This window comes from Leptodactylus fuscus, chromosome 1 (assembly GCF_031893055.1).
Source record: "Leptodactylus fuscus isolate aLepFus1 chromosome 1, aLepFus1.hap2, whole genome shotgun sequence".
NCBI lineage: Eukaryota > Metazoa > Chordata > Amphibia > Anura > Leptodactylidae > Leptodactylus > Leptodactylus fuscus.
Genome location: NC_134265.1, coordinates 339,014,768 through 339,040,797, shown reverse-complemented (window position 1 = coordinate 339,040,797; position 26,030 = coordinate 339,014,768). Strand labels below are relative to the sequence as shown.

Below are 26,030 nucleotides of genomic sequence, written 5' to 3'. Positions count from 1 at the left end.
GGTTGATATGCTGGGGTCTGGTGACCATAACCTATCTATCTGCAGGGTGGGGTTCATATGCTGGGGTCTGGTGACCATAACCTAACTATCTGCAAGGCCGAGTTGATATGCTGGGGTAAAGTGGCCATAACCTATCTATCTGTAGAATGGGGTTTATATGCTGGGGTCTGGTGACCATAACCTATCTGCAGGGCGGGGTTGATATGCTGGGTTCTGGTGAACATAACCTATCTATCTACAGGGCACGGATGATATGCTGGGGTCTGGTGACCATAACCTATCTATCTGCAGGGTGGGGGTGATATACTACATTCTGATGACCATAACCTATCTATCTGCAGGACCAGGTTGATATGCTGGGTTCTGGTGAGCATAACCTATCTATCTGCAGGGCCAGGTTGATATGCTGCTGGGTTCTGGTGAGCATAACCTATCTATCTGCAGGGCGGGGATGATATGCTGGGGTCTGGTGAGCATAACCTATCTATCTGCAGGGTGGGGATTATATGCTGGGGTCTGGTGACAAACTACCATTAACCAAGTACATTTGAAGAATATAACACATTTTCTCTTAAATATGTATCTGTGTATTACAAATGCTGTAGATTATGGCTATTTGACCTTAACATTGGGGTCATACCATATATACATATTTTAAGGCTATTGGCTAGATAGGAGAAAAATGACACAAGATGACTGATGTTTGGGATTTCCTTCCTTGCCTCCATCCACATGGTGACATGGAGAACCTTAGCGCAATAACTAACCAACTCATGAAGCTAAACTGTGTGTGTATAAAGTCCCTAATGTGCCGTACAGGAAAGATAGCTGTGTGTGGTAAAAGCAAAAGCTGTCTTATAAATAGGTATCAATCTTTCCACATGTGTCCATATACTTAATTTATACTAGAGAAATGTTCCCAAAAATTATTGGCAGCGAAACTCCCGCAGCTGCTTCCTCCTCCGTAACATTTACATTAATTAGCGAAATGCTCCACATTGTACAGAGCCGGAGGACCAGATGATGGACAGATAGCCCTGCTCATGCACCCTGATTAAGGTGTCTGGTTGCGTTCCTAGGAAATGTATTCCGGTCAGTCTGAAGGGGATTTTCTATTGCTTGTTTCATATGGAGTTGTAATAGGGACTCAAAAGAGATCCATGTTTGTATAGAGGTAGGTGGGAGCAGGTAGGTAGTTAGTATCATAGGGAGCCTTCACACGGAGTCAACGCTCCGTGTATCACACTGAAAGCAATAGGTAAAAAGGCCTCCCATTGATTTCAATGGGTAGAGCACGTATGCCGGCACCCATAGAAATCAATGGGATCTGTTTTAACGCCACTCATTCTGTATCAGTTTACGTTCAGAATAAGCGGAGCGTTTACTCCGTGTGAAGGCTCCCTTAGGTATCATTATTGTCCAGTTGACACCCATCTTAATGATCCTATCTATACTGGTAGCTTATGTAAATTGAAGACTTTTCCTAAGTATATTGCTTTAGACAGTAAATGCTGCTTTGTTTGCCTGCTATGTGAACCTATTCTTCCCATTGATTACACAGAGTTGCTATCACCTCGGACCTGTGAGATAGGTCAAGTGACGTCACTTACTCAATGCCAGCCGGACAATCAGCTCAGATAATTGCAGTTTGCTGATAAAGCTGAGTCTGTTATCTCTCCATGTAAACACACAGATAATACTGAGTCCATTCTCTATAAACATGTGCATATTATCTGATCTACATAAGTATTGTGATACCTCAGGAAGGGGGAGGGGGGAAATACAGGAAGTGAGAAGAAGAGCCTTTAACTCTTTGCCTCCTTTAACAGGCGCCGCTCTACTGATTTGAACGCAGTTGGAATTTTTTCTCTAGTTCCCACCATTCTTGAGCAATCTGTTTGATTAGCTTTGGTTCCCAATATGAAGACTCTCTATAGTTGGCGATCTCAGCCCAGAAACCCCAATGGGGTTTGATGCTGAGATCTAACACTAACCAATCAGAGAGGGGTAGTGTCACAGCTCAGAATCACCCCCCCTCGCCTGTGCCTCCCTGAGACCACCCACTTGATGGTACAGAGCCTAATTATCATATTAGGCACCAAAATTAACAGCACTGACTGTTCAGGAGAAAGTCCCTCTTTCAATTGCTTATATACTCACAACATAAAGGTTGGATGAAATGGCTGATTTTATTCTGTTCCATAGTATAGCATATAATATTCAATATTTCAATAGTAAGCGAAACAGTGGTTAAGAAGTAGTCAGCCATTACATTATCCCCAATCATAATCTTATGTATATTCGGATGTATGGGTAATGCAGTAGACGTGGTGTACCTGGACATGGGTAATGCAGTGGACGTGGTGTACCTGGACATGGGTAATACAGTGGACGTGGTGTACCTGGACATGGGTGATGCAGTAGACGTGGTGTATCTGGACATGGGTAATGCAGTAGACGTGGCATATCTGGACATGGGTAATGCAGTAGACGTGGTGTATCCGGATATGGGTAATGCAGTGGACGTGGTGTATCTGGACATGGGTAATGCAGTAGACGTGGCATATCTGGACATGGGTAATGCAGTAGACGTGGTGTATCTGGACATGGGTAATGCAGTAGACGTGGTGTATCCGGATATGGGTAATGCAGTGGACGTGGTGTATCTGGACATGGGTAATGCAGTAGACGTGGCGTATCTGGACATGGGTGATGCAGTAGACGTGGTGTATCTGGACATGGGTAATGCAGTAGACGTAGCATATCTGGACATGGGTAATGCAGTAGACGTGGTGTACCTGGACATGGGTAATGCAGTAGACGTGGCGTATCTGGACATGGGTAATGCAGTATGATTGTTGAGAATGTTGGGACTGGGGGAAAACATATGCAATTGGGTTAGCAACTGGCTCAATGATAGGAAACAGAGGGTACTTGTTAATGGTAAATATTCAGACAGGGTCACAGTCACCAGTGGGGTGCCGCAGGGGTCAGTATTAGGTCCTCTCTTGTTTAATATCTTTATTAATGACCTGGTAGAGGGTTTACAAAGCAGGGTGTCCATATTTGCAGATGATACTAAACTTTGTAAGGTAATCAATAATGAGGAGGATTGTAGAATATTACAAGGGGATCTAAGGAAACTGGAAGCATGGGCGGAGACTTGGCAAATGAAGTTTAATGTTGACAAATGTAAGGTAATGCACTTTGGTCGACGTAATAAAATTTATGACTATGTACTAAATAGTAAATTACTGGGTAAGACTGCCAATGAAAAAGACTTAGGGATTTTGGTGGACAGCAAGCTTACCTTTAGTGACCAGTGTCAGGCAGCTGCTGCCAAGGCAAATAAAGTTATGGGATGCATCAAAAGAGGTCTAGATTCTCATGACAAGGACATAGTTATGCCTCTATACAAATCACTGGTACGGCCACACTTAGAATATTGTGCGCAATTGGAGCACAACGATAGATTAACAAACTTGGGGTTATTCAGTTTAGAGAAAAGACGTCTACGGGGAGATCTAATAACAATGTACAAATACATGAAGGGACAATATAAAGAACTTTCTAAGGATATTTTTACTCCTAGGCCAGTGACAGTGACAAGAGGACATGTTCTATGTCTGGAGGAGAGAAAGGTTTCACCAGAAACCTAGAAGGGGATTCTTCACAATAAGAACAGCGAGGCTCTGGAAGTCTCTGCCCCAGGAAGTGGTGATGGCGGATTCATTAAACAAGTTCACAAAGGGCCTGGATGACTTTCATTAAGAGAACAATATAACAGGTTATGGACTCTAGATTTTAAGGACACGTCGATCCAGGGTTTTATACTGACTGCCAGATTTGGAGTCGGGAAGGAATTTTTTCCCCTGAAATAGGGCAATTGGCATGAGCCTCATGGGGTTTTTGCCTTCCTCTGGATCAACACTGCAGGGATTGTAGGGTTATTAGTTGGACTTGATGGACTAATGTCTTTGTCCAACCTCATCTACTATGTAACTATGTATATAGTAAGTGTATACCAAGTATGAAATGCAACAAGAACACAAAAATAGTCGGCACTGCCAAACAATATGAACTATATGTGCAGGTGCAAGGTTGCCATAACTGCAATAGAAATGCAAATACACAAAAACACAAGGTTGCCATGTTACCGGCACAATTTGATCACAATGCTCACCATGAACCTCATTTTCATGTATTTATATATACAGTAGGCATAGCAAAAATGATCCTGCAACTAGCTAGGGGATCACCGAAATACAACATTCAGCTCAGCATTGATAACCAAAAAAAAAGGATGAGTCATGGAACGGACATGGATGGCATACGGATTAATCATGGAAATACACTTGGGTGTATAATGTATGTTTTACTTTAGCCCACCCAATATGGAAGCAGCATAACAGATTGCTGCTTGTTATATTATATACCCCTTATATGTGGGCTACACAGATGTCTGGTCATGGGTGTGAATGCTGAAGTGTGGCGTCACAAGGGCTCCGTACAGGTACTGTAGAAAACACCGCTGCAGAAACACAACACGTTTTTTTCCTCTGTTGACTTTCTGCCATTATTATACCTATACAGAAAATGCCAGCATTTCTGTAGGTATAAATGACATGCTGCAATATAGAAAAATTTATGACGGTATTTGAAATCGCAGCATTTCCGCTGAGTATATTTCTCTGCAATGTATGGATGGGATTAGCCAGACTCCGATCTACTTTGCAAGTACTGTAAAACGCCAAACTGCAGCATTTTCACAACTTGGCCCAGCCTAACTAGAAGTATCTCTGCATCATAGAAAGTGGTCTGGGACCTTGGATTTAGAGAATGTACCCATTACACCAGGTGTCCACCTGTGAACTGTCACCATTAAGGTCTATGCTTGTAAGAGACTGTGTACCTGGCAAGCCTTGTATCTGTTTGTGACTGTAACCATCAAAACTTGTATCTCTATTACACTGTGACCACTAAGCTGCGTGCCCTGCATTGAAAGCACCAAGTATTGCGTTCCCTGTTGGCGAAAAGTTTATTTAAAGTTCACTGCTAGAGATGAGTGAATAGTATTCGAAACTCTAGTTTCGAATACCTCACTCCCATATGAATGAATGGATCACCAAGGGGTTAAGCGCCAGCCGCTTCCATTCATTCCTATGGAGCGAGGTATTCAAAACTAGAGTTTCGTTAACTATTCGCTCATCTCTACTCACTGCTGCCTCTTCATCACACCATTCTTAAGTGTGTTCTGTAGTATGGTCAAGGGCCATATATGGACCCTCTCATATATTAATCATATAGCTCCATCATATTCTACAGGACTTTACAGACATTGTCAGTCACTGTCCCATATAGCGCTCACAATCTACATTCCTATCAGTATGTGTTTGTGAGGAAACCAGAGTACCCGGAGGAAACCCACGCAAACAAGGAGAGAACATACAAACTCCTTGCAGATGTTGTCCTAGGTAAGGCTTGAACCCGGGACTCCAGTGCTACAAGGCTGCAGTGCTAACCACTGAGCCACCATGCTCTTATATACAGTATATTCTTTTGCTTTTCAGAGCTTGCTCCAATTAGTGGTAAGACATGATAAGAAGTTGCCCTCTACTATCAGTCTTCACATTATTCTTTGACTTACTGTTGAGTCCCCTCCTGACTTACTAATAGTAATACAAGAATTTTACCTTAGTCTATGGTATAAATGATCTAATGGTCCCAGTTTCCAGCTAACCCACACATAATACAGAATATTAAATGGAGCCATTATGGAATACAACTTGTTCCACAAAAAAAGGTCTAGTTTGGTTCTATAAACAGGGACATAAGAAAGTTAAGCCAGGGAGCTAAGAACAAACATGCAAAAACAAAAAATGTCTTGATCGGGAAGGGGTTAAAATGATGTGTAATAATATAATAATTAGAATTAAACACCGTTAACTTGACATGTGTAACATAATATGAGAACATAATCCACGTCTAGCAAAATGGATATAAACTTTTCTAAACTTACTGGTGAAATGACTGCCGTATATTTTCCATGCACTTAACTACACACATCTGTCAGGTTACTATCCCATTCATCAAAGTCAGCCGGACCGTGTTATTGTGGAACATTGGTCATCGTACAAGTATGTATTCACTTCTGTATGCTGAAGGCCTCATTACTACATGAGACTACTATAATACATGATGATACTACTATATAGTAACTATTACCAGTGTTGTGTCAGGGACTCATCTCCTAATAACTTTTTACTATGTAACAGGTGCACAGGTGTAGCTTTCAGGTGCAGGGCCCCAACACAGAACCATTACCAGTCCGCTTCACCTACCATGTGCCAAATATTATACCGGTGTCTTTTTATATAACAGACACATACATGACAATAGTCCAAAATTTTGACTTTGTCATAATTTTCAGAAACAATCCCAGCAAATTTGGCTTGTTTTGTCTTGAAATAGGTGGCACTTATCAAAACCTCACCCTAAAGTGGGTGTTTCCTAATGTGAAGTGGTGGAACCTAAATGCACTAAATATACAAATATACATTTTGGCGTCAGGTGCATATGCTATCTCTACTAAATGGTGCACATCATATGCAACAGGCCATATGGCAGTGGGCAAGTCCCAATTTGAACTCGTATCTTGGGCCATTGTACTGTGTGGGGCATAACTGAGGGAGCATTTTATTGGGAGGGAGGGTGAGGGGGCATTATACTATGTGAAAGCCAATTAGGGGACATTATTCTATGTGCGGGACACTAAGGGGGCATTGTACTGTGTAGGGTACAAAGTAAGTATCATACTGCGAGGGGGAACTTAGGGGGATAATACCGTGTAGGAATCATTAAGGAAACATTATACACTCCTTTGATCTGGAGAAGTGATAACACCTAGTTCTCAATTTAGTCATGAATTCCTCGGTAGAATAATAAAAGATGCAATGCAGAATTATTAGACATTTTGCTCCAGAATTATAACTTCATGAGGAACACAAGTATTTAGTAAAACAGGAGAAGAGGCAAACCACAGATCCTATAACAAACCACACTGCTCGCCTCTTCATTCCTCCATGATCCTGTGCAGATGACCAGCGCCGCACCTCCCATGTCCTGGACTGGCTTAGCACCGATCGGTGGATTGGGGAGGCCGCTGGAGCAGCACTGATCCAACGGCCTCTCTTCACGCTCAGGCAGAGAGCAGGTCCTCTCCCTGCCTGCTCTCTGCCTGCGAATGCCGCTAAGCCCCGCCCCTCCTCTCCGCCCCCTCCTCGCGGGGGGGGGGGCCGCTTTCTGTCATCCGCCTTGGGCGGCGAAAAGGGCAGGTTCACCCCTGCAGATGACCCATAAGTCCTATGCTGTTTGTTGTGTATAAGCTGCCAGCGGTGACTTCAATAGACTCATTGGGTATGTGCTTACCATGAAGCTAATGGTACGACATGTACAGTGGTGTAACTAGGAATTTCAGAGCCCCATGGCGAACTTTTGACATGGCCTCCCTCCCCCCCCTGACAGTATTATGCCCCATAGTGGCCCCTGCACACAGTATTATGCCCCATAGTGGCCCCTGCACACAGTACTATGCCGCATAGTGGCCCCTGCACACACTATTATGCCCCATAGTGGACACCCATGAACAATTATTATACTCTGGGGTCTTTTCAGATCCCAGAGTATAATAAATGGGGAACGAAGGGGGTACCAACATAAAAAACACTGTTACTTACCTATCCCTGGCTCCGCTGCACTCCTTGGTAGTGTTGACCATCTTCAATGACGTCCGGGATGTCACATGACCTCGGATGAAGCGTGTCTGGCGCCCGGAGAGGTAAGTAACAGTGTTTTTTATGTTCCCTTACCTCTCCTGGGCCTCCAATCATTATACTTGGGGGTCTGAAAAGACCTCAGAGTATAATAATAGTGTTTGTGCGGCCTGCAGCGTCACTGCCAGGATCGGTAAGTAAATAGGGCTTGTTATCGGATGGAGTTACTCCAGCTGGTAACGGCCTATTAAAAAAAAAAAGTAAGGCCCCTACTGCAAGTCCATTAGCAGAATACAGGTTATATCAGAGCTATTCTAATAATAGACATATGACAGGACTGCGCTATATGCATTTCCCTGATATATGTGTTCGCCCAAGGTGAACCTTCACTATACATCTGACCTCCTGGAGTGGGTTGTGTGTAAGGGCTTAAGAATGACATAGATGGAGTCGTGCAGCGGTAAAAATATGACTGGTGTGACCTCTCTTCAGTCCAGAGAGTCATCATAACATGACAGGGCAGCTGCAGCTCTAGGGGGCCACCTGTCTGCTCCAGTCCTAGCCCTGGATGTGCTCAGCTCTCCACCTGTTATGGTTAAAATAAGAGCTGCTCACTGGGAAAATACAGACATTTTTAGTGGTTAGCGTAAGGACCCTAAAATATCAGTGCAGTCATGTCTTGTGCTTCCTCTCCAGTTCTACATTACAAAGTCCATCTTTTTCGTAAGATCTTTGTAGGTTTACAAAGTTGAGTGTAACCTATGACGTCTTATTCTCCTATATAATACAGGTTGTACAGTCCTCCACTATATACATAAAGGACAGACATGGAGCTTTAACCATCAGTCATTGGTGTAGGTTAATGTTCTATACACCATAGCATTTACTATTACTCACTATATACAGGTATATATATACAGATATATATATATATATATATATATATATATATATATATATATGTGTGTGTGTGTGTGTGTGTGTGTGTGTGTACAGTGTCGTAACTACCACCGTAGCAGCAGAGGAAGCTGCCACAGGGCCGCTGCGTTTTTTTTTTTTTTTCCCTTAATATGCCGTTACCGGCTGGAGTAAAACGAGCCCTATTTACTTACCGATCCTTGCAGGGCCGGGATCGGTAAGTGACACCGCAGGCCCCACAAACACTATCATGACCGGAGGCCCAGGAGAGGTAAAAAAACCCCATAAAAACACTGTTACTTACCTCTTCACAATCCGGGCAGGCTTCAGGCCTAGTTGTCTGACGTCTCATGACCCCAGCCTGCGTCCCGGGTCATGTGACGTCTGACGTCATTGAAGATGGACTACAGCGGAGGCCGACAGCGGAGGACTTCAGCGGAGCCGGGAGATAGGTGAGTAACAGTTTTTTTTTTAATGTTTAATGTTTTTCTCCCCCTGGGTCTCCGAATATTATACAAAGACTTCAGGAAAAAACTCCAGCACGAACCAGTTGATGTATAAAATATAACCTTTATTCGATATCCATTAAAAAAAAGTTCATATGGTAACCATCAGTAGTTAGTACAGGTGCATAAATCTGACTGCTACACGTTACATCCCTTCCTCATGGCATGTCTGCAAGAAGGGTGAGCTGAAAAAAACTTTTTTTCTTGGGGACCCCCTGAACGGAATACCGAACGCAACTGCAAGCGGTGTGCAGTAAAAGCACATGGAGCCCATAGACTATAATGGGGTCCATGTGCTTGCCGCATAAATCATGCAGACAGGAAAGTAGATTGTGAACTAGGTTACTTTCCTGTCCGCATGATCCCTGTGGAGATCTGGCGGCCAGCACACAGAACCTATTATAGTCTATGGGGTCCGTGTGCTTTCACTGGTTCACCGCTTGCAGTTGCGTTCAGTATTCCGTTCGGGGGGGGGGGGGGGGGGGGTCCTCATGTGGACTCCCCAGAATGGAATCCAAACGCAGATGTGAATGAGGCCTTACAGGGTAAAGCATGGTATCCCTATACAAATACACACTTACACCTTGTAACCCTGGTATGGTTAGGATAAACCTGCATGTGAACCCGGCCTTAAAGCTGAGATTACACATTAGATTTTTGACACCTATGATACAGCTCAGATCAGTGGTGGGATCATTCATACGAACAATCCCTCCATCAGACAAAGAGGGGTTGTCTGGGGGCCTTATTAGTTTAAAAACGCAATGAGTTTGCGCATCAATGTGCAGGTCCAGCTTAACAACCTTCTTCTAAACACTAGACAATGCAATCACCATTATCACCCTCATTCACAAAGTTCTCCACAATGCCGCACCTCTCTACATTACTTCTGTAGAGATCACCTAAACCCGTGCTCTGTTTCAACAATAGCCTAAGAGTAACATCCTTTATTATTACTCTCCCACTTCTGCATCCAAGACTTCTCCCGAGTTGCAGCAATTCTGTGGAATGCTCTATCCTGGACAATCAGATTAAGGGTCCATTCACATGGAGCAAATGCAGTCAATGTTTACTCATGTATTTTGCCAAAATGAGCATGCGTTTACTCCGTGTGAATGGACCCTAACTCCCAATTTCTACAGCCTCAAGCTCATACTAAAGACACATCTTTTCAGACAGGCCTATCACAATTCCTAATCTAAATCCTTCCAGTTAGGCTCTGTAAAATTATCCCATGGGACATGATGCCTTACCAGACTGTAAACTTATATGTCAAGGCATCACCTGCACACTAAAGGGATCCTATCGGTCAGACACAATTTTTTGTAGGTACCACGCCGGAATAGCCTTAAGAAAGGCTATTTGTCTATTGGCTATTTGTCTCCTACCTTTTGTCGTCCTCTCTGTGCTGCCATTCGCCTACAATCCCGGTTCTTGTCAGTATGTAAATGAGTTCTTTCGCAGCACTGGGGGCGGCCCCAATGCTGCGAGAGAACTCTCTCCAGCGCCGCCTCCTCTTCTTCAGCAGCGTCATCTTCAGCCTCTTCTTCCGGCAGTGGCTTGTAACTTCTAGGCCTCGGGCAGAGCAGACTGCGCATGCCCACAGGCCACAAGAAAATGGCCGCTTGCACAATATTGTAAGCGGCGATTTTCTCGTGGCCTGTGGGCATGCGCAGTCTGCTCTGCCTAAGGCCCGAGGCCTAGAAGTTACAAGCCACCGCCGGAAGAAGAGGCTGAACATGACGCTGCTGAAGAAGAGGAGGCAGCGCTGGAGAGAGTTCTCTCGCAGCATTGGCGCCGCCCCCACTGCTGTCTGAGCACTGGGGACCGCCCCCAGTGCTGTCTGAGTGCTGGGGACCGCCCCCAGTGCTGTCTGAGTGCTGGGGACCGCCCTCAGTGCTGTGAAAGAACTCATTTACATACCGACAAGAACCAGGATTGTAGGCGAAGGGCGCGGAGAAGACGATGAAAGGTAGGAGAATAGCCTTTCTTAAGTCTATTCCGACGTGGTACCTACAAAAAATTGTGTCTGACTGATAGGATACCTTTAAAGGAAACTGACTGGTGAAGGCTCATACAGCTTTATTTATACCTGTAATGAAAATAACTTTATCATAAAACCGCCTGGACCACTGTATAAGCAATGCTACCTCCAATACCACCCCTGCTACCTCTGGTGTCACGTCCTCTACCTCATAGATTGTAAGCTTTTGCAACCAGGGCCCACACTCCTATTGTGTGTATTACTCTGTAATGTCTCATTTTGCCTGTACTTGAACCCTACAATATGTTGGCGCTATATAAATAAAATGTATTATTAAGGAACGTGGTCTTTATAGTTGTGAAGATATTTTATTACTCCTCTACAGTGAAATCTTTTAATATTTAATTTTTCATTTTGTAGAACTCAACTTTCTATTGAAAAAAAAAGATGAATAAAATAATTTTTAAGTTATTTGTCTGCCCAAAGTAGTTATTGAGAAATCTTTACTTTGAGTATACTGCCTCTCAGTGGACAATGAATATATAACACCACATGTAAGAAATGGATGTGTGTGTGTGTGTGTATAACATGCACTGCAGTGACACCCGACCAATAAAAATACAACAGGAAAATCCCCATTAACTCCGAAATGACTTCTTAAAAGCTCCTGTTACACTCGTTTTGTAAGGAGTCACAATAGGGCTATCGTCAAGATATAGGAGTCCCTACTGGTCACATAGTTACTCTAAGGTCATACACATCAGAGGCTGGTATGCTTACAAACCAGATTTTTCCCTCATATCTGTGAAATCTATGTGTAGTAAATGATTATTTAAATCTGAGTATGGCTGAAGATTTGCTATGGAGTTTACTGTATGTATTCCAAAAGCTAGGCCATCAGTATCTGCTCATGGACAACCCCTTTAATGTCCCTCCATTATTGATAGCCATCATAATATCCTCATGCACATATGATGATGGCTTCATATATATATGGCATCCAGGGTCCATATTTATTTTCAGTGAGGTTTCATTTGCAAGCTTGCTACCCTTCCCTGTGACATGGCTTCACGACTGTTATGAATTTATGTTCACATACTATATTACACTGCTCCTGCAGCAGCCTTATCTCAGACAGGGCTGTTATCTTTCTGTGTAAAACACACACTAACCCAGTGTGTAGACACCTTTGCATATTATCTGATCTGGTCCAGGCACTGATGACAAATATGGGCAAACACCTTTAATCCAAATTTTGCAGTTTGCCAATTTTTAACATGCCTGCAAAAAGAGAATCTAATTTGTGCAAACAAGGAGAGCTATGAAGGTGGCCAGGAGTTCTTAAGCGCAGCTGAGGAGGATCATCAACGTCAGCAACACGCTCATTATATGGCTTCCCAGCAAAGTGCTGAGATGCCGGAACAATCCCAGGCAGTGCAAGAACCAATTTCAGCGGCAGGCCAGCTTGAGAGCTGCCGAAACGCCAGGGCATGCAGATCATCAATGCGAGGCAAACTGAGGTTCATACAGTGTAAGGTCCTGTAATATGTTAGGCCAAAGTTACACATTGCATATTTATATAGAAGATGCAAAGACATTCCAGTACAGTGTAATTGTCTCACACAGGATACATCTGTATGTAGTAGTGTGCATACTTAAACTATAAGCCTTCCTTTGTAGAATCCAGCAACATGCTCTAGTGCCACCTTTTAGCATGTAGCTACCTATACATCAATGCTACTTTTTAACAAAACTTAAGGGCATCAGCTTTATAATAAATTTAAAAAAAAAAAAAGCCAAAGTAGCACAAGCCCTCCAAAAGGACTGGCTATGAGAGGTCAAAGACATGAGTCAGGGGTACTATGTCACTGTGCAGGTATTTACTACTAGGCCATGTATGTCCTGCCAAGATCTTGAAATGCTGTCTACAGGTAGGTCCCTCTTTTTGATGGACATACTGTCTTCACTATATTACCAGATCATGCTATCAAGTTCTAGAAACCCCATGCCTTGATGTATAGGGAGCCACCTTGCTGCCTGCAGATTGAACTATGTTTGCCTTGCAATAAAGTTCCATTTAAGCCTTCATACAAAATTGAAACTGGATTGGATAATTTAGATCCACAGGGTGTCTATTACCATGTAGTAGAATTACAAATTTTAAAGGAATTCGATCATTTAAAAAAAATAAAATTGAAATTAAAACCATGTAGGAATAGCTTTTAGGAAGGCTATTCAACTCTAAGGCTCTGTTCCCATGGAGTAATATGCACTCATTTAGAGATAAACACTTGTCTGAGCGTGGCGCTTCAAAACAGATCCCATTGACTTCAATGGGTGCCGGCTTACGTGCGCTACACATTGAAATCAATGGTAGGCTTAATAACCCATTGATTTCATCGGGTAGCGCACGTAAGCCGGCACCCATTGATGTCCCTGGGATCCGTTTTGAAGCGCCACGCTCAGACAAGTGTTTAAATGAGCAGCGCGTTACTCTGTGGGAATGGGGCCTTACCTTTATTTTGAAAGTCTGCCACAATTTGATTTTTCCTCATTATGGTAACTGCGCTCAGAAAACAGAGGGGGCATTCTTACACAAGAGCACCACAAAAAAATGCAGATGAACATGCAGTCAGATGTTCTGTTGGCTATTTTGTGGTGGTCTTGTGTAAGAGGAAGAGACTCAAAAAGACAGGTGGCACTGAAATGGATGACAATCGCTGTGCTTTGAGCATGTGTGGTGAACACACCCTTCCTGAGCACAGTTACCATAAAGGAGAGAAAAAAACAAAACAAAAAAAACTGCACCATAAAGGTAAGATATGAATAGCCTTTCTGAAGGCTATTCTATGTGCTTTTAGTTTAGAAACCTGTTTTTTTTTTACTAGAATCCTTTTAAGAACATGAAGTTTAAAACCATGAACTTGTTACGCCAGGGAGATTTATTTTTTTCTTTTTAACACTGCAAGAGTATTTTCATGGTGCTTAGCCACACTGTACCTGTACAATTTCCCCCACATAGCCAGTTGTACGGAGCCACAGAATGACATCTGTTAGATGCAGTGAAATGGCTTGGCTTCTGAACCAGTGGTGACCCATCTGCAGAGGTTTCAGCTGTACTATAAAGCTGACTAATGTAATCTGTAGTGAAAACCCAGTGACTGTGGCATCTAATGGGGCTTGTGTTCACTCCTATCCTTCTGCCTACTCCTGTAGGACACAGCCCACCAGAACCTAACCAGCATATCAAGCACTTCTTGCTTGAACATGTGGGAGCTAGAGAATAGAGGAGTTTCCAATTGAGCCAAAATCGATGCAGCAGCACTCATTAGATGCAGAGATGAAAGGTCCCCTTTAATGGCCATTTTAAAAACAGGTTAGGATTTGACAGCATTTATTCCATGTTACTTAATCTCACCACTTTATAGTAAATCTCAAATCCCATCCAATGACCGCTTTCATATCCATCCATACAGGACACTGCATTATCCCCTTACATTGGCTGAACCCAGTGACACAATGATAACTCCTTGTTCTCAAAAACAAACATTTTAATTCAGCGCATGTGTTGCAGCGAGTGCTGTTTGCAAAGAGGTGAGACTTTGTAAAGCACAAAATCACAGCAAGAAATATCTACAAAGCCAAGATCACGTGTCGAAAAGCACTTTTAGACCATATCTTGCTGGAGCAGTAAGTTAGTGAAACATTTAACAGGATAAACAAGGCAGTAACTGGTAACCAAACTACAAGGAGCTTCATCTGGAACAGAAACAAGTTATGAAGATTTCACGAGAGCCACAGATGAGAAACGAACATCACCGTGCTCTCGCTCTGTAAACTGCTTGCAGACCTTGCCGGCATCCTGGAAGAGAAAGGGCAATGACAGTTACCAACTTTGGTGTGTCACCCATGTACAAAGTAATAAGCCAACTATTAGGCTCTGTTCCCACGGAGTAACATGCCTCTCATTTAGACATGTGTCAGTGAGGCGCTTCAAGACAGATCCCATTTACTTCAATGGGTGCCGGCTTACGCGCGCTACACAATGAAATCAATGTGTTATAAAGCCTCCCATTGATTTCAATGTGTAGCACGCATAAGCCGGCACCCATTGAAGTAAATGGGATCTGTCTTGAAGCTCCTCGCTCTGACATGTGTCTAAATGAGCAGCGAGTTACTCGGCCTTAGAATGCAGTCACCAACTTCAGGAAATCAATATCCTAGCTGGTTAGGAGTCTTCTCTTCAGTTTAGCAACAATGAACAAGGTTCAGTTTCATATCCAGTCACCTTCTGCACCTATTGTTTACACCATTATATGGGCTAGAACTTAAATTTGTCTGATTTATGGACTATTTAGTACTAATTGTCAGGTGAGGATATTGACATATGTGGACAGTTGTAGGCGACATCCTGAACACTGATGTTGAATATCAAGTTCTGCTTGTGATTTGCAATGAAGTGTGCAAGGTCTAAGGGTGGGCAAGAATATAGTGGATGATCTCCTTTCAACGTCTCAAGGGTCTACTTTAAGAAATTTATGGAAGTTAAAGTTTCTTTAAAAACCTATGATCGAAGGCGTTATTCAGGGGTCTTACATTGGTCCTTTCACTGAAAGGGTTTCGTCATCCAACAAGTTTTACAATGGTACCCAATATGTCAAAGCAGTTAGCACAAAAACCTAGGAGTGACTGAATCCAATCTTGAGGTACACATTATAAACATGATGTGAACAGAACGCAAGTTCTGCTGCTTCCATTTAGGAAAAGATCAGGATACCAAAACTTTAGTCTATGAAATGGGAATTTGACATGTTTTACAGCCCATAGCTTTGGCACTATGCAAGTCATTTCCACAAGAAAAGGAACACACCAGCTCTAGTATTCCTGATCATATCAGTGTACTCCCTGCTGAATCCACTTTATTCTGCCACTGGTAACCTGGATTGCACATCACTGCATCATAACCCACTGACAATGGGGAGAAATTTTAGAACTCCCTGTACCAGGAAACTGATGTAGAATAGAAGTTCATACTGTATATCCTTGGCTTAGGGACTTTTCATGCTAACTCCCCATTGTGCCCTGCTTCTCACTGTATATGGATGGGGTTGGAGAGGTCTGAGCCCAACTAACTCACTAAAATTGGCATACAAAACTGGTGAGTTAAATAGGAAAGCGATGCCAGATCCTGACTGTTGATTTCCATTCTGAAGCGTATCTGAACTGTGAAGAGATCAGAGCCTCATTGTTAGACTAGCCAGGGGCTTCACCAAGACTGGTGTACAGCACTCCCATCTTAACCCCTTAGCAACCCAGGATGTAATACTACTAATACTAAAAAAAGTGGGTAGGGAAAAACACAAAAAACAAACAAGTCCTTAAGGGGTTAATGAACTCCCCAAATGGCTCCAGTAGAATAAAATCTAACATGACACCGGTAGTCCAGTCACAAAATTCTCACTTGGTCTGGTTAAAGGACTGGATACTTATGTGGTTTAATATATAGTCTCACCTGCAGTAGCTTTCCATCAGAAATAGTCCCATGGTCAATAGGTTTTCCAGTTAAGCCATCTATGAAGGAATCATACACAGTTTGAGCTCGAGTGTTTTACAGCACCATAACCTCCTGTAGTATTGCACAACATTAAAGGGGCATCTCATATACACAGTTATTAGAGATGAGCAAGTACCCATAGGAATGAATGAACACAGCCAGAATGCAGGGGGTTAAGTGGCCAGCCGCTTCCATTCATTCCTATGGTTGCGTGCTTTTAGTACTCGCTCATCTCTAATTATCTAGAAATTTTAAAATTAACAGTAAAAACTTTTGCAAACATAAGTCATTAAACTTTTTCATAATTTTAAATATTTTCTCTAAATATCTTGTGGTCGAAGGTGTTTGTCTAGATTGGATACCATACCATGAATGCAGGACCTTTCTAACATCAGAAAAATCAGCCATGATGACCCTATTGTTGCTGGGATATTTCTGATACATGTAGTGTCTCTGGCCAATATCCCAGCTATAATAAGAAAATCATAGTTGGGTTCCTAAAAAGTCCCAGACCATAGAAAGTTTCTGCATCGGCAACAAATTAGAAAAAAAAAAAACCCCCCCCCCCCAAAAAAAACAAACTCTGCAGAACTTTTAACTACTTAAAAGCAAAAATGTAGAAGTATACATACAATTATGTTCATGGGAATACCTCTTTAAGTGCTATCAAATGTTAGTCTACAACATCAGATAGGAGCATTATACCAGGTGGGGTTTGAAACTGTCAGCAATTTGAGGGATATGAGGAAAAGATTCCAAGAGTCAGAAGAAAGGCTTGTATATAGGATGGTGCAGGGATTAGAGTGCCCAAGGTAGACCCCTGCAGAGTAGACAATATGGGGTGGAATGTATTCACTTGAAGACTGTCCTCAGATGTGTGGTATTACATACTGCTAGAAGTGTGACCAGCTTTCCTGACCGCTACTATCAATTTTGGCACCAATATCCCTCCTCTGTCAGAAGGGTTAGCCCTACAAACCTAGTGTTGCTGGGCTGTGGAAGTCTATGGAAGAGTAGTCAGGTGGGCGTTCCCCACAGCCCAGCCATGCGGCTAGGCTGTAAGGTCCACACTTTGACAGAAGAGGAATATTGGGGCCAAACTAAAGGCACCAATATCTTCAGCAGCAGAGGACAATCCAAGAAACCTGACAGTGTGCTGAATTCACCAGTTACACTGCACCCTCCTTATTGGTCTACATACAAGTGCACAGACTACCATTCTGTGTGACAAGTGAGTGGCATCAGATTTGTCTAATGCAATATCCCACACAGGTGTATATTATGCAGATGTAAGGGTCAGAGGAAAGATTACTACACTACTTGCCTGGGCACTGCAGCCCCTTTACATGACATGCCAAGAGTGACATTTCCTACCCATTTTTAAAGCAAAGTTGTCACTATTGTACTCAGGAAGACCCCAAGGCCAAGACACGTTATTCCTCAATGTATTTAGATTACACAAGTGCAGTTAGCCTTCTTACCAAGCTCATAGAGATGCCCATTCACAGCTGTGAAGACGACAAAGTGGAAATGAACACCATCTTCATTAGGCTAGGGGGAAGAAAAAAACAAAACAAAGAAAACAGTGAAAACCCAGGTACAATACTTGAAGTTAGTGACAATTTCAGACAATTACCTTTTAGTGCAGAATCTCCAAAATGAGACTAAGTAAGTTTCCTGCCACTAGGAGTCTCCCATCTTACCAGTTTTCCATTTCTTCCACTAATAAGAGTTCCTTTTGAATCCAGCTGGATCAAGACCGGAACAGAGAGTGGATGGAGGACAGACATCTGTGGCTTCTCATAGCCAACGGTGAGTCTAAGGAGCACGTGTTACTTTGCTGCTTGTGTTATTGCTGATGAGATTTTAGTTAGCAAGCAACCTTACAGATGGCACACAAGTCTCTTTCTAGCTGCATCATAACCTGCATTTGGAGTCCAGTGTCCAATCTCATGCAGCATGTTCACTTGGGCTTTTTGATACTGGTTTCTGTATGGGTAATGCCAGCAGTAATGGAGGGAAGGGGTGGGGGTACTGCTTTGTACACACCCCCTACCTCAGAATAAACTACACTGAAGCCATAATAGAGTTATCAGAAGGAAAAAACAAACATTGTTCTCAGGATGTATGAAGGGCAGTCTAGTTGTACAAGGCCCTGTACTGACTCAGCGATGAGACAACCCCTTCTGATAGCTAGACCATGCACATATTTTAACCTTTGATTAAGACTCAGGTATGTTTAAAAAACTTCACGTTGGGTTTAGTGCAAGTGTAAAAAAAAAACAAAAAAAAAACAACCACCTGGCACTCTGTGTGCCACCATTCTGTTGTGTGCTGAGCCTATGGAAGCCCTGTGCCCCATGTGACTACTGAGCAGATTCAGCAGCTGCTGGAGAGGGACTATCCACATATGAATAACCTCTTGGGACTGAAGCATGGCAGAACGGTGGTGGGGACAGGAGAATATGCTTTATGTTACACTTTCCTCAAGCCCCACACAATTTGTCAAATGCTTGGAAACCTCCAATACATACAGCTGATACAGGGCCATAATATCTTATGAATGCACTGCCTGTGTGAGTACATCAGAAAAAGGTTTAGCTTTTAGAGATGAGCACTATGCTTGATTGAATACCTAGGCCACATAGCTCTCATTGCAAAAACACTTCTGGAGCATTGAATTTTTACTGCCCCTCCCACCTTCCCTGGCGCCAGGAGCTCTGCGGCCTCGAATATATTTGCTCATCTCTACTTTTAATTGCCTACAAATTTAAGTGTAGCATGTTCATAAGGAAACCCCTTATTGAGCCATTAGAAGACTACAACAGCTTGCACAGCTACGCATTTTCTGCTGCCATGTTGGCTCTTGTAAATGCTAAGGCCACGACACTCAGTAGCCCTAACAAAACATCCCCACTGCAGTGAGCAAGTAGTATAGGACAATGATCTCTTTAGGAGTTTCACATGAAGTTAGACATTCCTATCCCATAGTTTTCTTAACACTTACCCTGCAGTGTCCTTCAGCTGCAATAGCATTGTGGGCAGACCGCAGGGCCTGGAAGAACAAGGGAACTTGTCAACATGAATATTAGTGCACAAACACATCTTAAGGCCGGGGCCCCATGTGGTGTAAACACTGCAATTTGCCCATGGCAGGAAAAAAAAAAAAAAAAAAAATTGCAGCATTTTACAGTCAGAGCAAAGTGGATGGGATTCTAGCAAATCCCATGCCCACTTTATGGTAAAAACTGTGCTGCGATGTGTTGCTGACATGGTTTTTCCTACAGTGTTTTTTGCTCCAGGACAGGGAATTAGCCTAATAGTTGTCGTGAAAGGGTTCTTTTACAGATCAACAGGGAAGTGTGGGGGTGAACCCTTTCCCATGACTCCAAAAGCCAACTCAACTTTCACTATATAACTCATAATGGTAATCTGCAAGTTATACATTACTCCTAAATTACTGATCCTATACTCTGCTATGTAGTTGTATGACAAACAAAGTGTGGCCCTTGCGTCATTACACACAGAGGACAAGACATGGGTATGGCACAGAACCAATAAAACCTGTTGTGCTACACATTAACACATGCCCAATATGTTTTACATCAGACCACAAACTGAATAAGCCCCCTACCTCATTTTCCTCCAGAAGTTTGGCCCGGTCATCAGGAGAAGAGTCAGCAGACTTATCTAGAAAGTCCTTCAAAGCAGAATCCTGATCTGTAACAAGTCATTGAAGGTCAACATTCATTTGGTTTAAGCTCTCATGAAAAAGATCAATGAAGTTCTAGATTAAGTTATCCAGAATCCCATAAATCAGCTGGTGGTACACAATGGAATAGGAAGCAGACTACTCCTACTCAACTGAATGGGAACTGATCTGCAGAATCACGTCTGGTCTCTGCTCACAACAGATATATAACAATGCTGCAGCTCATTCTCATTTGAGTGAGACAGCTGCAGCATGGCCAAGAGACAGACCATCAGTACCCAACAAGAGGAAGGGGAGCTTTTGGAAGTTACCAGGTTTTCTAATCCTGAGAACTGCTTTTAAGCCAGTCATTTCTTATACTGCTTTGTATGCCTTAGGGAGGCTTCACATGGAGTAAATGCGCATGTATTTTTGCAAAACACGTGTAAAAATAAGACTCCCATTGACTTCAATATTTTTTACACGTGTAAAAATAAGCCTGTAAATTGTCATTGAAGTCAATGGGAGTCATTTTTACACATGTATTTTGCAAATACATGCACGTTTACTCCGTGTGAAGGCTCCCTTATACTTAGTGGATGATCCACAGGCCTAAAATCTTATTTTATCTGGCAGATTCTTCAAGGACCTAAGCGTTCCAGCCTGGTTCTGTCTCACTGGGTCACTACACCCCCCCCCCTCCTGATCTCACTGGTAATTTACTTGTGCTATGGGAACTGGCTGGTATACAATGACTAGTCTGCTAGAGGAGTCAAGGAAGCTAAGCCCCCAGAGGACCCCTTTAAGCCATAAGGATTGTGGCCACTTACCAAAACTTAGCTTGTCTTTGTTACTGGCTGCAGCATGGATGAGCCCTACTATTCCACATGAGTTTTCAAGTGTCTGCTTCATGAAATATACTTTGGCATCAGGCTCCTTGTCCTTTTGTTCATCATCTTGCTTCTTCCGGAATGCTTCATGCTAGAACAAAAATGGGGGGGTTGAATAATTACCGCCAAGAAACTAGGAGTGGAGGAAACCTCAACAGATATTAACCAAGTGCCAATTACAAGAGCTGTAACTAATTTCCATCAGAGCCATTCAAGAACTAGATTTGTGGGCAGAGTTATAGTTTATTGGTCAAAAACAAGAAGGTCATATGTATTACATAAGCATTTCATGATGAGAGGCTTCAACTCTCAATACATCTGAAAGTCAAAAACTTGTAGTAAAAGCGAAATCCAGCAAATCCTCTTTGTTAAAATCCTCCTGGTTATTGAGTCAATACATTAAAATGCAAACATTTGGATGGTTACAGACAAGATGGTAAATCCATAGTAGTGAATTAGACTAATAGCTAACAGAATACCAAATACATTAAAAAGCAGTGAGCAATGAAAGCACATGGACCCCACAGACTATAATGAGGTCTGTGTTTTCACACGACTAATGCAGAGAATAGTTCTTGAACTACTTTCCTCTCCACATGATTTGTGCGGACACTGTAGAACACAGACCCCATTTTAGTCTATGGGGTCTGGGTGCTGTCATTGCTCACTGCTTTTTTAATGCAATTGGTATTCTGTTTGGTGGTGAGGGTCGAAGTGTACTCTCGAAAAGAAATACCGACTGCAGATATGAACCAGGCCTAATGTAGTCTATTAAAGGGGTTGTCCAGGGTTAAAAGGAGTGTCAGCAGGAAATATGACAGCTAATTGCAGCACCTGTTAGGGTTTGCCACCCAGTACTTAGAGCTGACTTTGTCATTTATGACCACTAATATGTATAATAGTCTCAGCAATTGACAATTGCCCACCTACATCAGACTCCACCTGGAGGTGCAGTATTCCTCAGTCCCATTGTGTGAAATGATTTTCTTTGTTATGTATCTTTCTGTCTGTATTTGAACCCTACAAATTGTACAGCGCTGCAGAATATGTTGGCGCTATATAATAAAAATTTATTATTCCAGCTTCAGACCAAGCCTGAAGTTAAGAAAGTGTAGCACCAGATGAGGTAGAGGTGTCATTCAAACTGTGGGAGGGGGCAGTCTTCAGCAAGTGGCAATTGTACTCATTGCTGCAGTTTTACATGGTCTTCAATCACTGCATTGCAACCTATCAGTTGCCCAACAGACCCCCTTAAGTTTAAGGCCCCTGTAGCAAGAAAAAAAAACAAAAAAACTGCAGCGTTTTACTGTAACATGGACCCCAGTCAAAAAGAGCAGCTTAAGAGTATTGCGCTTTGGCTGGTTCTACAGAGAACAGTTCATGAAACTCCCACCATGGGTGAAGAACATGTTATGTGTATATCAAGACATCTCACAGCTGCAGAAACTTTGGCCATAGTAGTGGCATGGAGGCCCATCAGCCAACCTGGTCTGGAAGTGCTGCAGTTAGTATGCCCTACATGTGTATATAGGTTTACACATGGACCCTGTGGGGGAGGGGGGGTCCATTGAGAATGGGTCAGTGTGCTATCCATTAAAACAGATTTCACACCGAGTTTATGGGGCATCTTAGAAAACTAGCCTCCATGATCTCTGAAGCCCAACAGACAAGTAGTATTAAAAGACAAGTCTGCAGGAAGCTGCTCAGCTGTGGAGGTGAATTACACAGCTATTCTGTACTAACATAATGGTGTAAGTACGGATCGGCTCTGCATTACATCTCAGATACTCCTCCATGACACTCTTGTAAAGAACATGGACAAGATTTCACTTATAGGGTAGTTTCATGAAAAGTGACCAAAAACCCTAAACCATGAAATTCACTAGCCCATTTGACCACTACATTTAGACCTGTACAGCCACCTAGTAAGACAGTCAGCAATTCACCGAAGTTATACAGTGGTCACGCTACCTGTGAAGTGAGTGGGAAGAGCAGCAGCACTGCACAGACTTCATGGGAAAAGGACTTCAGGTAATCATTCTCAAATCCCAAGACGTCCACAAACTTGAAGGTTGGCAAGACGCCCACTTTTTTCAACAACTGCAAGTAAGAAAACAGGGGAAATGCATGCTGAAATTCACATTCTGGCAAACCTGGAAGGTGTATGACCTCAAGGAAGTATCAAGACTGATATGTATACTCTTAGTTTTCCAAATAACTTAAGTTTGAGTCAACTTAAAGGTGTTTACCCCATCAACAAATTTAGTTGACTACAATCTGAAATATGGTTAAGATTTTTGCAAATATAAGTAATTAAAACTGCAGATTGTTTTATAGTTCTATAACCATCTTAGTCGAATTAATCAGTTGCCAATGGAGGCGACCAGGAACTTTTAGTAGTCCAAGACATGTCAAACCGAGCCTTGATCTCCTTATTGCAGACAGGTCATCTTCTCAAACGTGTCCCAGCCTCATAACTTGTCCAAAAAATTGCTGCATTTATGGCCATATCCACTGGCAATCCATTAATACAAGAGACTCACCGCCAAGATGGTTAAAACTCAGAGGTTTAAAGATTTTCTTTAGTGTATAATTATGTACATTACTTTTCATTGTCTACAAGGCTAATCATTAGTGCGACTATGGCTTTAAGGCCATAAAAACGATAATCTGCAAGCTCATCTGTATCCGGAAGACATTACAGCCATGACGGGAAGGACTGCTGCAGTAACCCTAGAAGTGACTCCATCCATTAAGGAGGAGCTCAGATCAATATCACATTGCTACAATAGTCAGGGCCAATTTCTGACAACCAGCTAAATGGAATGAGACTGAGAACGTCCCCTGGAAATGACAGGTAGGGGTGGCAAAATTCACTAGACTGGTAACTCATTGAGCACCCTCAGAACTGTACCTCAGTCTCCTGCTTTACAAGATACTATGTGATACAGTGCACCCTGCTAAGATGTAGTGGGAGCCAATGCCAAGGTTATCACGATTCATCATGTCCTGTCATGGTTATAGTCAGAATGTAGCCTGCCCCCTAGAGGTGGTAGCTGTATACCACTATGACTGTGCATGTCAGCAGTCAGTGCCAATACAAGGTCTTCTGTATCAGCACCTGTATTCTGCCAACAGCATATACAGGCCCTGGACTAACCTGACAGGAGGGGAGGGATCTACTGTCAACAAGTTGATTATTTATCCTGTTTAAGAAACCAAAATCCTAAGGCCCGAGTCTATTATATGATGTGACTAGTGCTTCACATGCAGAGTCACTATGTAGCCATAGCCTAAAACCTGTAATAGTGGAGAATTAAGCCTATGTACCAGAGCGAGGAATAAAGATACATCATTAAATCTGCATTGGTCAACACGGTGGCTCAGTGGTTAGCACTGCAGCACTGGGTTCGAATCCTGCCAAGGACAAAATCTGCAAGGAGTTTGTATGTTCGACCCATATTTGCATGGTTTCCTCTGGGTACTCCAGTTTCCTTCCACACACACAGTCATACTGATAGGGAATGTAGACCATGAGCCCTATATGGGACAGTGACTGATATCTAAAACACTGCAGAACAGGATGGCGCTATATAAGCACAATAAATAGTGTGAACCCAGCCAAGTAGAAAGACATGCACGTCACGTCAGTACAAGGTGTGGAGTTATAGGACTTAGCACTGCAAGCATGACCAGCAACTGATAACCAGCACATCCCATTATAGTCAATGGTGCTCCTCCAGGTCTATTCTTGTGCATTGCAAGAAATCTGTCTATTGTTCTAGCCCTTCTGTTCCTATGAGATCAGACGACACTTCACAAGTGTGAACACACCCCAAGAATGACTTAACTCAACCAAGATGCTCCATATCAGGAACTTACTGGCAACCATACAGGTAAGAACATGGCTGGGCACAACACACATGGTAAACACACACACACACACACATCATGGTGTATGGTAACTGCAGCCATCCCTACACTTGCACATGGTCAGTTTAGTCTGTGCAAGGTGTCACACCCATGGCTGCCAAGAACTCATCACTCCCCCACCCCATTAGTAGGGAGGGGGCGCTCACCACCCCCCATCTATGATCAGCAGCCATTAAAACTTTACATGTAGGACTAAGGATCGCCCTGTCATGTCAGGGACTGAGTGACCCGCCCGCACACATCCAAATCACAGGCGAGGACCGCGCCCTAATCCGGGCCATCCATTATTAATCAGCCATGGAGAAGGATGCTGAGCCCGGGGCGGGCGGCACAGCACACGGCGGCGACACTCACTTTATTCAGCATCTGCGAAGACAAAAGAAAGCAACAGGGTTAGGAGACTCCTCCGCCGAGAGAACCTGCCAGAGAAGGCTGACGGCCACGAGTAGTTACCTCAGGGTTGATCTCCATAGGTGATAACGCCATGACTGATACTTCTATGTCCGCCGTACACCAGCTCGTCACGATGCTTCAGTGCTGACTGAGAACCCTGACACGCCCCGGCTCCTTTTATATGGCAGGATAGGTACCATCTGAATCGCGAGAAGAGGGGGAGAGTGAGTCAGCTGGTACCCAGCATTTATAATGGATCCGAAGCCCGCCCCTTCAGACGGAACCGAATCGGATGTTCCTGGCGCGGGCTGTGGTCAGGGCGCCGGGTGTGAGGAGAAGCGGGAAATGTTTGTGGTATTAGCAAGTGCGCCATATGCCATGGGGGGTAA

The 26,030-nt window shown here is 43.1% G+C and overlaps 1 protein-coding gene across 1 annotated transcript; it reads right to left on the bottom strand.

Moving 5' to 3' along the window:
• Positions 1 to 14,713: 14,713 nt before the first annotated feature.
• Positions 14,714 to 25,734, bottom strand: UCHL1 (ubiquitin C-terminal hydrolase L1). Its single transcript, XM_075266288.1, has 9 exons — positions 25,702 to 25,734; positions 25,603 to 25,614; positions 23,287 to 23,415; positions 21,256 to 21,406; positions 20,369 to 20,454; positions 19,742 to 19,789; positions 18,216 to 18,285; positions 16,693 to 16,751; positions 14,714 to 15,042 (listed from the first exon to the last, which is right to left on the bottom strand). Exons 1-9 carry the CDS (start codon positions 25,732 to 25,734, stop codon positions 14,956 to 14,958), a joined length of 675 nt encoding a protein of 224 aa, XP_075122389.1. The 3' UTR covers positions 14,714 to 14,955.
• Between the last annotated feature and the right edge of the window lie 296 nt (positions 25,735 to 26,030).

Coding starts and splice junctions, on each gene's coding strand:
- UCHL1 (XM_075266288.1), bottom strand. CDS start 25,734: ATGGCGTTATCACCTATGGAGATCAACCCTGAG. Junction 21,407..23,286: donor TCTTCCCACTCACTTCACAG/GTAGCGTGACCA, acceptor TTTTTGTTCTAG/CATGAAGCATTCCGGAAGAA. Junction 15,043..16,692: donor CTGATGGAAAGCTACTGCAG/GTGAGACTATAT, acceptor TTTCTCTTCCAG/GATGCCGGCAAGGTCTGCAA.